We start from the raw sequence: 12,008 nt of genomic DNA on the forward strand, positions 1-12,008 counted from the left end.
GATATCCCTTTGGCTTTAAGTCTGACCACTGATTGGTTGCGAGGCTTATTCAAAACCCGTTGGTCAGCCACATTCTTTTTCTTCTCCTGCTTCACTTTCTCAAAAGTAGGGGTAACCACTATTGGCTCCTTGGCTTTCACAAACTTCACTTCCTTGGAGACATTGATAGCTGAACTGCTTTCTCCAGTATATCCCAATCCGGTTTTATCGGAGAAAGGTTTTTGATGAGAAACAACTTTATCAAGCATCTTGGAGGAAACTCGCTCTACTTTAGCATTGGCTTGAACCACCTCAAGCTTAAGAAATTTTATCTTTGAGTAGGTTTCGGTCAGCTCTCCATTCATCATCTCCATTTCACATTTGGTCACCTTGTATCATACTAGGAGACTTCTATAGTCCTCCTCTGCCTTCTTCAACTTTTTCACAGCTGCCTTGGCCACCCTTGCATACTCTCTTAACTTCTTAAGGAGTGAGTTGTAATTCTCTTGAAGACTGGCTGTACTTTTCATTTTCTTCAGCATTTGATTCTTCTACAACTCCCATTGATTTTTCATCACTATACTCTCCAAGCTCTTTAACAAGCTTACTCAAATCATCCGTCGATTCAACATGAGCAACAGTCATAAAAGCGGAGTAATTCCCTTCTCCATCACAGCTTTCCTCCAAATCAGAGTTGGAAGAATCTGAGTCACTAAGAGTGGTGGCATACACCTTGCCTTTCGTTCTCAAATAATTAGGACATTCCTTTTTGAAATGGCCATGTCCATTACATTCAAAACAAGTGACTCCTTGAGTAGAATGGGATTCCTTCCCTTCTCTCTTTTTGAAGTCCTTTTTCTCCTTTCTGGCACTTTGGAATTTCCCTTTATCACCAAGTTTTCCATTGTTTTTGAATTTCAAGAATTTCTAGAAATTTTTCACAAGGTAAGCAACATCATTTTCGACAACATCCTCATCCGATGAGTAGTGAGTCTCTACCCTTTCATTAATAGTCTTAAGAGTAAGAGATTTGCTCTTCCTTTTTGTGGGCAATGACAGCTCATAAGTCTGAAGTGAGCCAATCAGCTCTTGGACTTTGATATCATCAAGGTCCTTACTCTCTTCAATCACTGTAACCTTGGCACGGAAGCTTTCTGGCATTGACCGAAGGATCTTCCTCACTATCTTGGAATCCTTCGTTTTGATGCCCAAATTGAACTTGCCAATGACCACTTCATTCAGCTTACTATAGAAGGAGTCAAAAGACTCGTCCTCACTCATTTTCAGCTCCTCAAACCGGGTGGTCAGCATCTGCAACTTAGTGTCTTTCACTTTCTTTGTTCCTTCATAAGTGGTCTCCAATATCTATCTTGCCTCCTTGGCAACAGTGATGTGAGATATCCTGTGGAACTCATCTAGAGATACACCACAAAAAATAGCGTTTAGTGCTTTACTATTCGCATTTGATGCCGCGAGAGCTGCCTTATCCGATGTGGATTTGGTAGCCTCCGGCCTAGTCCATCCAATATCAACAGCATCCCAAGCAGTTTCATCTATTGAACATAAAAATGCCCTAATTCGGACTTTCCAAATGGCATAATTACTACCATCAAAATATGGTGGCGCATTTAAAGATTGAGACCGGTCCATCTCAAAGAGGGGTCAAGGATCTCACTAAGGTATTTAAACCATAATGAGTGCACCCACTCTGATACTAATTGAATGCTCTAAATTGTGTGAAAACACAAGAGCTGTTCAGACCCCAAGATAAAAATTATGGCTCGATATATTTTACTTTAACTTATACTAAGTGTGGAAAAGAGTAAAAGCATGTGTATGAACAAATAAACTACTTTAAGCCATAAAAAATATAACACAACAGTAATATGAATGCTAAAAGAGTAGGGAAGAAGGATGCAAACACAAAGACAACACACCGATGTGTTATCGAAGAGGAAACCGAAGTCCTCGGCATAAAACCTCTCCCCCGCCCTCCAATCGGTAATCGATCCACTAGACAATCAGTTGGGATATATGAGTTAGCAAGAGACCCTCTAAGCCTAATCCACCCAATGTACTTAAGTCCTCCAAGCTCTTACTCCAACAAGGCTACTCGGAACCGTGTCTTGTCTAGCTCTTTAGATCCCGCAACAAGCTCCATGTTGCATCTACCATCTTTGACTTCTTCCAATGCTTTCCAGCAGCACCAAATTCTCACTTGACACTCTGAAAGGCTGTGGTAAGTGTTTGGGCCATCAACCTCTCAATGATATGGAAATGGAAAGGTAGGAATTGAGGAAATCCACAAGCAAATGTGTAGAGATATGTGGGTATAGCAATCTCTAACTTTCAAGGTTTTTGGCTAGGGTTTTCTTTTAGAAGCACTCCTCAACAATTGTGGGTAATGTGGGTATATATAGTCTGGGTATAGAAAATGTGTATCATATAGTACAGACTGGCAGAACAGAATGTTTCGCAGTTGTCTCGCGGGAAGGCCTTACCCACGAGCTACTCGCGAAACATAGCTGTCTCCATTTATCCTGACTCTACACATTCTAGTCATATGCAAAGTACATGCATCATTTTGCGGCATGCTTAGTTGCAAGCTACCCTCGAAAACCCTTTTATCTTTAATAGCTTGAGTCTTCACACTCTCTTTCTCTATCACACAACCCTTACAATTAAATCCCACAATAAATACACGGTACAACAGATTGAATGAAATTACAATCAAATTTGGCATGGAATAAAGCCAACAAAACACATAGTTGTAAATTACAACTTTACAAAATCCAACCAAAGAAGCAATCAATATATCATTTCTTCAGAATCCACTCTACGTCACAAGTTTAGAACTTCTCTGTTTTGTAGTCACACTCACTGCTAATCCGTTTGAAAGTTAGGCAGAAAATTTTATATATGATATATATTCTATTAATACGTATTAATACTTTTTAATTAGTATTTGTTGAGTTTTCTCTAATTAATGCATTGGATTTCAAATACGTCAATATTGAATTCTAGGTCAGCTAAGCATTTGCTTGAACTAATTAACTTGAAACTTCACTCTTGTAGCTGGGTTGCAGAAGTCGGTCCAAAGTTACATTATGGGATTAAATGGAGGGGTTAATATTTTCATCTTATCTTCTCAAAATTTAGTTCCAAAGCATTATATTAGGTCATTTAGACCAAAATGAAATTGACCCTAAAAGTTGAGGATCTTTTCAATTTGTTCCACTGCTAGCCAAGACTCATCCCTTACAAGAAAGCAGCATATGAGGGAAATAATTTATTGCTTATAAGGATACATTAATAACTTATGTTATTATCCAAAGATATAGAAACTTGTATACAAGGACATGACATGCAAACAAACTAATAGTGTATTTTACAATGAAAAGTTCAACTGCATTGACAACTATCCAAATTACTTAATGCTTGAACACAACTTGCAAGATGGCGAATACGCTTTGTAGCAGCGTGAGCACCAGAAGGATTAAACCAGGGATTGAAGAAGCAACTTTCAATGGAGTGCTAAAATATTCATGCCTTAAAAATGCCTTCCACCTGTTCAGAGGTTTTTCATAAAATGCATTCATCTCTTTACAGATATTGTTATAATCTAAGTTCATACATGACCATGAGAAATTGGTGCAAAGATTTTTGACCATGGATGTTGCTGCTTTGTTGTCGCGTAGATAATTAACCACGATTCCCTTGTCGCAAAGTAAATACATATCTTTATTGGTATTGACAAGGAAACCCAAGATGTAAAAGTAATCCATAATGTATTTGTTTTCCCCATGACGAAATAGCTCTAATGCCATAAGGTTTTGAATAAGAGCTTCTGTAAGATTATTTAACACCAACAATGGCATTTCCAACAGTCCGTATTTGAAGTTGAATTTTAAGTCAAGTAAGCAACGGCTTGAACTCACCTTAAACTTTGCTCCGGCCTCAACGAGATCCATTGCAGAATACCAAAGATTTTCCACATCAATTTGTCTTCCCGTTAGGCTTAGGATTGAGGTAGCTGAAAGGTTCTAACCAAATCGGTGAAGTGTTCTATCTTCACAGCTGTGGGAGTTATGTTTTGAACATTGAAACAATCAAAGTACAGAAAAGTAAGCTGAATTAAAGAAGGGAATTCTTTTGATGGAATAGGAAAAGTAAGTGTGAATAGTGTCTCAAGAACAAAGAATAGAAGCTGATTTTCAAGTAATACCAAGTCAAGCATCAATAAAGGAGTCATCCATTGGTCTGCTACCTTAGGATCATCACTTTCCCATAGTCGATACTAATTTCTCAAGAAAAGCTCTAGAATGAGGATTGAATCCATAAGGATCATTTTCACAAAATCATTATCGTGCAGTCTACTCAACAAAGTCTCCGCATAGAAAGAGCGAATAGTTTCTTCATTGTCCCTTATAATGCAAACTAAATTCTCCAACTTTACATAAGCTCGTGCAATGAAGCTCTTGAGTTACCTTACTTTCTAGTTTTCTAGGGTTTGAAAATCTTTGTTGAAGTGGTGAAAAGGGCCAATGGAAATAAATGTAGGAGTGTAAGCTTGTTCATTCACTTTGCGAAGTTGACATGGAACCCTGTTGATACGACACTTACTTAAGGATGTACACTCCGCGGTTTCAAGCATTTTTTTTGATGTCGTTTACCAACTGTCCATTTTGATTTTCAATTCCAACTGAAGTGTATGCTCGATTCTGAATTTCAGAGTTTTCATTTTCATATTCTATTGAAGTAGCTGATTCTTGTTGAATCTCCCCATTCATTGATTCTTCCATATATCAAGTTGTCTTCTTAAATTTCCTGATAATGAAGACAATAGCCACTAGCATTAAAAACACTAGTCGCTAACCCGTGCGATGCACGAGAAAATTTTTAGTAACTATAAGATTTCAACAAATCAAATGCTTTAAAATTTGAAAATCTTAAAGAACTTACATTAGCATTCATCAATTTGTTTACAAAGCCAATGCTAAATAGATCTACAAATTGCATTCTCATATCCTCTGTCATTTGCAAGGTGACAGGATTCTTTTCATTACGGTTTGCATCCTTCTATCCTTCAAAAGCTTTAAGAAGTGTCATGTGGTCACTGCATAAGCATGTGTATAAGGTTATACAAAATTCTATCATTATAATCAACATCCTAAAACTAATATTCAATCCAAAAATGTGTAACCAATGTTACATATTAGAGTGTTGTAGAGGGCAGAGAGAAGAGCAAACATTTTCTTACAACCACAACCATATGGCTTAGAGTTCTAACCATTATTCTAAGGAACCCAACAATATCAATAACCCAAAAAGTATTGTTGTGATACATTTACTTTAGGACAAATATATTCAAGCAATCAAAATCAAGCAAATCTATCTTAAAATTACAATTTCAAACACAATCACACAAACCCACTATGAAATTCTACTTTAATTGTCTATTGCTTTTATCGAACTATTTGATTAACAAAAATACAAACATCACTTAGAGTAAGTAAAGCCAATAAAAATCACCAAAAGAGGAAAACCATCTTGCTAGAAACATCACAAAGACCAATAAATTAGACAGAAATATAAAATTAAATAAACTCATTTCCAAACATGTATCTATGAAAAACTCAAAAATATATAACAAATTTTCTTCTATCTTCATTTAATAAATAAAAAAAATGATAAGAAACTATTATTCTAACTTTCATAAATTGCACTTATATGTATCACTTTCATCAAATTATTTGATTAACAGGCATACAAATAGCACTTAGTGTAAGTAAAGCCAATAAAAATCACCAAAAAAGGAAAATTATCTTGCTAGAAACATCACAGAGACCAATAAATTAGACAAAAATATAAAATTAAACAAACTCATATACTAACACATATCTATGAAAATCTAAAAAATATATAACAAATTTTTTTCTATCTTCATTTAATAAAGAAAAATGACAACAAATTGTTATTCTAACTTTCATAAATTGCACTTATATCCTTTTCTATAAGCAAGCAAAAAATGCATAGCTCAAGTTGTAATAACAAAATTGGAAAATTCTTAATGGAAGAAGGTAAGCTGTCTATGAATTCAGTCGAAGATATAAGAGGCATATGAAAGCAATAATAACACCAATCAACCAATTATCCAACCTATCACACACTATCCTTAAGTTGATCCTAGGCACCTATTTCGGAACCCATGTTATACCCTACCATTCAAGAACTTAAGTGCAATTTACAGCATGAGCTTGGAACTTTTTATTACATGATAATGATGAAACTACCAATTTTCAACTCTCTCCTAAAATAAAACTTTTGCTCTACTGATACCTTAATTTCCCTTCTCAATTGGTTTGGAATTCGAAGAAACAAAAGCTTATAGCAAAATGTAACACTAAAAAAAGAGCTAAAAATAATTGGTAATTTGCCAAAAACAGTTAATCAACTTCATGCAATTCATTTATAAATAATGTTGGTTAAAACAAATAAGTAACTGTACTAAATATTACATTTGTGTGTACACACACACACACACACACACACACATTGCACATATATTTTCTTTCACGTTTTCACACATATTTTATAAGATCCTGGTAAGGCACTTTAACTAATGGTTCATGAATGTTAAACACAATTTAATGATTTAAACATTATAAAATAAGTGGAAACTAAATGAAACTCACCAGCATTTTACTTTTCACATTGAAAATCAAACCTGCATCAGCAACTGCAGTTGGCTTTAAATGCTCCAATAGCCTTGATAGCCACTTGGACATCATTCCAAATTTACTTCAAATGGCTAATTTCTTACAAACGGGCGGAGCAATCTAATTAATTCATATAGGTACATTAAAAAAAAAAAAAAACCAAAACAAAACAAAACAAAACAAAACAAAACAAAAGAGCATGGCCATTATGATTGATAACTCAATTGAACATGATCAAATTAAATAGAGTGAAACTCCCTGCATACAAATTCAAGCACAACTTCTTTGTTATTTGTTGCTAATAACCTATAGCCTCCTATTTTTCTTTTTCTTTTTCTCTCTAGCTTAAGGTTTATTGTGAACTCTCAATATTCATGGGCACTTGATGGATAGGAAAGAAAAATAAAAAGGGATAGAAAACACAGAGAATTTTTAAATATAAAGGCAGCCAAATGTCTTGTAATTTAATTAACACTTCCACTACCCTATAAGTTGTGGAGACTCATTTTGCACAAACCACCACATAAAAGAATCTCAAAGCACTGTCCTAAAACAGCCAATCTAATGCAAGCTTAACAAATAAAAATTTTGAATATAATTTGATTTTTATCTTGTCTTCAAAATTTATCTATTAATCTTGACTAATTTTGTAACTTCAAGTTCAAATCTCAAATATGCAATTCAATTTGATTCGAAGTGAAGTTCCTCTTGGGGAAAATCTAATTGTTCTAAATCCAAGATCACAATTCTAAAAATACGGGGTTTCAAGACAGAACCTGAAGCTTTAAGTATAAGGTCAACTGCACCAAAAAAAACTTTGTATAAAGGTGTAATATATGCCTTTTGATTTATCATGAATAATGCCATAAGAAACTGTAAATGCATCCATATACCAATAATCACTTTCTTATATGCTTTGACACCAAATGGGTATTAATTAACTAAATTTGACATCACTAATCCAATGAAGCTCACCAAAGACCACAAAACATTTATATGAAAATCAATAGTTTCATTACTTTAAAATAGATCATAACACTATAACTTTGAATTCAGAAATATATTTTGAGAGCAAAACCTTAGAAACCAAAAGTACACAACCTACTAATATTAAATCATGCACAATAAACATGCATAATGCGGTAAACTTATATAATCTCTCAAATTAAACCCTCCAAAATATGGACATCTTGTTATTCCACAATTAAACTGCACTCCAAATACCCAACAAACACCTATTGCTTGACAAAAGTAGCCAGATCCTAGATTAATGTTCTTCTCAGAAATTGAATCTGCACAAAACAATCACAAAGCAATAAATCTACACAAAACAATCACATTATGAATCAATCATTAATGGCCATATGTCTCCAATTTGTGTCACCAACAATAGAGCAGAAAAATATACAAAACAACAAATCTAATGTTGACAAATAAGTTGTGCTAATTTGTTCCCTTTGCAATCACTTATCACATATCTCTTTAATTAAGATTTTATGTGTTTCATCTGCTAGAATAGCTTAAAAAGAATAATTGATGGAGTTTCACTACAATTCTACTATAAAACAAAACAACAGCTACAACCCAATTGAGAAGATTAAATTTCTTCCTAAATTTTACAATCAGAGACAGACCAAAATGAAAAATACATGAACTTGTACAGAAGAGGTAGAAGGTTTGAAAAAAAAAAAAAAAAAAAAAAAAACAGGGGACTTTGTGGAGACAAAGAAGGCTGACGTTTTAGGTGCCCAAATAATTATTTAATCAAACAAACGATTAAGCTAAGCTAAATCAGATGTGCTAAAAAACCTAGATAGCAAAATAAAGCAAAACTTGAAGGTAGAGCAAAACCTGTAGGATTGTTGTTAGATTTTGACGGTTAAGAGGCTCTTCAATACCATCTCCACTTTCTTACAAAACCTATAGAATTAGATTTGCTATGAGTGTTTTCCTGACTTCAACAAAAATGAATAGAGAGAAAAAGGGGTTAGGAATTGAAATCCCTAAATTGACAGAAAAACCTAATTAAAAATGAAATCCTTAAATTGACAGAAAAACCATTATGCGCCTGGGCAATCAAATCCTTATGGGGAGGAGTCAAAATCATGGGCAAACTAATAGCTTGAATTTTACCTGGCTTCTGGAATTTCATCTCAATATATAAACCCTTCAGCAGTTCTTTTGACAGATTCAAGTCCTCGAAAGTACTCGCCATGTATACAGGGTATCATTCACAGTAACCTACATCAAATTAACCCTCTAATATATCAAAACCCAAAATTGAAAACTGAACAAAACATATCTATTAGACTCAACTATACATGTGTGTTTCTGCATTCATGTTCCAAGTAACATAATAATAGGAATTAAAACTATAGAACACTATATCTATTACCACATTGTATAAGCATCAAAACAAAAAGTAATATCAATGATAAAGATTCAAAACCCTAATTAGGATCTCAAACTATAATCAAAATTAGTACTATATTATATTTTAACCAAAAAGTAGCAGCAAAGGTATTGAGTTGATTGAAACCCTAATTAGAACAGGCAAATAAAGAAATTCAAATCTAGATTGATGGTACTGCAGTGATGAGCGTTTTGATGTCGTCGATGGTCAAGGCCTCGACGTTGACGAAGTAGCCGTGTCCTCCAAAGGCTCGTCGTCTTCTTCGTCGCCCCAGCGTTTCGTCTCCGTCTTTGGAACAGGGATTTCCTGTGGCGGCGGCGGCGGAGCAGCAACCGTGGTGTTTTCCTGAGGCAGTGGCTGTAGCGGTGTCAGTGGTGTGCGGAGCAGCAGCCGTGGTGTTTTCCTGAGGCGGTGGCTGTAGCAGTGTCAGTGGTGTGCGGAGCAGCAGCCGTTGTGTGTGAGAGAGAGAGAGAGAGAGAGAGAGAGAAAGAGTGATCGATAAAAAAACTTCTTTGGGGAGAGTATATGTTCAGCGCAAAAAAAAAAAAAAAAAAAAAAAAGTTCAGCAAAAAAAAAAGTAGACGGAAAGTATATATATTTAATAAAAAGAAAAAAAATCAGATTTAAAAATTTAAAAAAAATGCTGACGTGGAAAATTGTGGAGCTAGCAAAGGCTTCGGTTTTATATATATATATATAGATTAGGTGATGACACAAGTTTTCTGTGGCTTATTTATGATGTTTATTCTATTATACTACCTTCTACTCTATTAGAAGCATCGGTGTACTGAAAGCAATGATCAATCTGTTTATATTTGATCATCGTCCATCATTTCCTAAAAAGCATAATGCACAAAGATTTCAAATATTATAACTAGATGACTAGTCATCTTCAATGAGTGGTTTCATATTTGGTTTTTATTTTATTTTATTTATTATTTAAAATAAAACAATAATTAAAAGGACAAAATATTAATACACTTAAAATTCATTGGTAAAAATTTGGTGGTTTAAATACACATTTAGTCGTCAATGTTTGCCTCATGTTTCAAAATGGTCCTCATCCTTTGAAATGTTTTATTTTAGTTTTTATACTTTTAAGTTTGTGTCAAAAAGGTACATACTTGAAGAGGATAAAATATGGCCTAATGGGCCTGTTGTAATGGGCCTGACGGATTTGGTTCTTTGGGCTGATATGGAGTTGGTCCAACACTCGTTAAAACCCATCGTTGATGGATACAGTAAGGGCCCTTGATCTAAGGTCTCTGTTGCTTACTTCAGAATCACCCTAGAATCTCAAAATGGAAATCCTAGCACAAGGGGGATTCTAGAAGATACGCACACTAAAGGAAGATCTCCTCTACAAGGAAAGACCTTGCTCACCACGCTCGGAAATATTCAAGTAGAGTTCTATAAGGAAAAGACTTCCATACCAAGGAGGAGTAACCGATCATCTACTACTATAAAAACCCCAATACCCTCGCAAGTGAAGGTATGCATAATTTACCCTTTCTAGCACTCTAAAGTTGTGAGAATAATTCTAACTTGACCTTCGGAGGGTATTTGGCTGGCACCACACCGGTGATTTCTGAGGTCTTCTATTATTTTGTTGTGCAGGTCTACTTTGAGTCGCGAGTGCTGTGTGACCTATTGGTGATATTTTCGACATCATCAGTTGGCGTCGTCTGTGGGAAACATAGCACATTATCGCTTCCCGGACAAAAGAGTTACATGGTACTCACTCGCTCAATGGCGACCATTAACGACGTTCAAGAAGAAGAAGCCCCCACGACTGCACTTGAGAAGCAGGTCAAGACGCTCGCCACAGCCGTGGAGCGCCTCACCAAACAAAACCGCGACCTGGAAGAGCAGCTGAACCAGAAAAATGCAGCACCCAATAACCAAGGAGCGGATCAAGAAGGAACCAGCGCTGAAAGGAGGAATCAAGAGGGACCACAGGCTAGCAATGCCCTAAGCAGACTAGAGCGACGGGACACGAGCCTTCCCTCTTTCGTAGATATGGCTTCGCCACCTATCATCGCAGAGATGCAGGCGATAAAGGAACAGATGGAAGTAATGATGAACGCTCTCAAAGGACGAGTGTCCAGTGACCTCGACGACCTTGGCAACCGAATTGACTCGCCATTTACCACCACCGTCAACTCCTTCCCCCTGTCGAATAAGTTTCGCATGCCACATATGGATAGTTATGACGGGGTCAAGGACCCTCTAGACCATCTAGAGACCTTTAAGACCTTGATGCACCTTCAAGGAGTGGCAGACGCAATTATGTGCAGGGCCTTCCCTATAACCCTAAAAGGTGCGGCAAGGATTTGGTTCAGCAAGCTAGCACCCAACTCTATCAGCACCTTCAAGGAGCTAAGCGCTCAATTTACTACGCACTTCATTGGAGGACATCGGTATAAGAAGTCTACAGCTTGCTTAATGAATATCAAGTAGCGAGAGGAGGAAACGTTAAGGGCCTACATATCCCGCTTCAATAAGGAGGCGCTCTTGATCGACGAAGCCGACGACAAGATATTTGTAGCAGCATTCACGAATGGTCTGAAGGGGGGTAAGTTTTTGTTCTCCCTGTACAAAAATGACCCGAAGACCATGTCAAAGGTGTTTTACAGGGCCACCAAATATATGAACACTGAAGACGTGCTGTTGGCCTGAGAAGAGAGGCCCAAGAAAAGAGAGAGGTAAGAAGACACCCGACAAGACCAGGGCCAGAAGAAAGGAAGGGTAGGAGACCGAAGGGAGGAGAGACGCCCTAAGCCCATGGGGGAAAGATTCACAAGTTTCACCCCATTAACTGTCCCAATAGATCAAGTCCTAATGCAAAATAAGGACGAAGGGGCCCTGATGTTCCCTGGAAAGCTGAAGAGTGATCC

The 12,008-nt window shown here is 36.3% G+C and overlaps 1 protein-coding gene and 1 long non-coding RNA gene across 2 annotated transcripts; both read right to left on the reverse strand.

Moving 5' to 3' along the window:
• Positions 1-3,410: 3,410 nt before the first annotated feature.
• Positions 3,411-3,950, reverse strand: LOC126721708 (UPF0481 protein At3g47200-like). Its single transcript, XM_050424770.1, has one exon. It carries the CDS (start codon positions 3,948-3,950, stop codon positions 3,411-3,413), a length of 540 nt encoding a protein of 179 aa, XP_050280727.1.
• A 943-nt stretch (positions 3,951-4,893) lies between these two features.
• LOC126721093 (uncharacterized) lies at positions 4,894-6,819 on the reverse strand. Its single transcript, XR_007653805.1, has 2 exons — positions 6,675-6,819; positions 4,894-5,095 (listed from the first exon to the last, which is right to left on the reverse strand). It is a non-coding gene; the product is annotated as an uncharacterized LOC126721093 (long non-coding RNA).
• Between the last annotated feature and the right edge of the window lie 5,189 nt (positions 6,820-12,008).

This window comes from Quercus robur, chromosome 4 (genome assembly GCF_932294415.1).
Source record: "Quercus robur chromosome 4, dhQueRobu3.1, whole genome shotgun sequence".
In the NCBI taxonomy this organism is placed as follows: Eukaryota; Viridiplantae; Streptophyta; class Magnoliopsida; order Fagales; family Fagaceae; genus Quercus; species Quercus robur.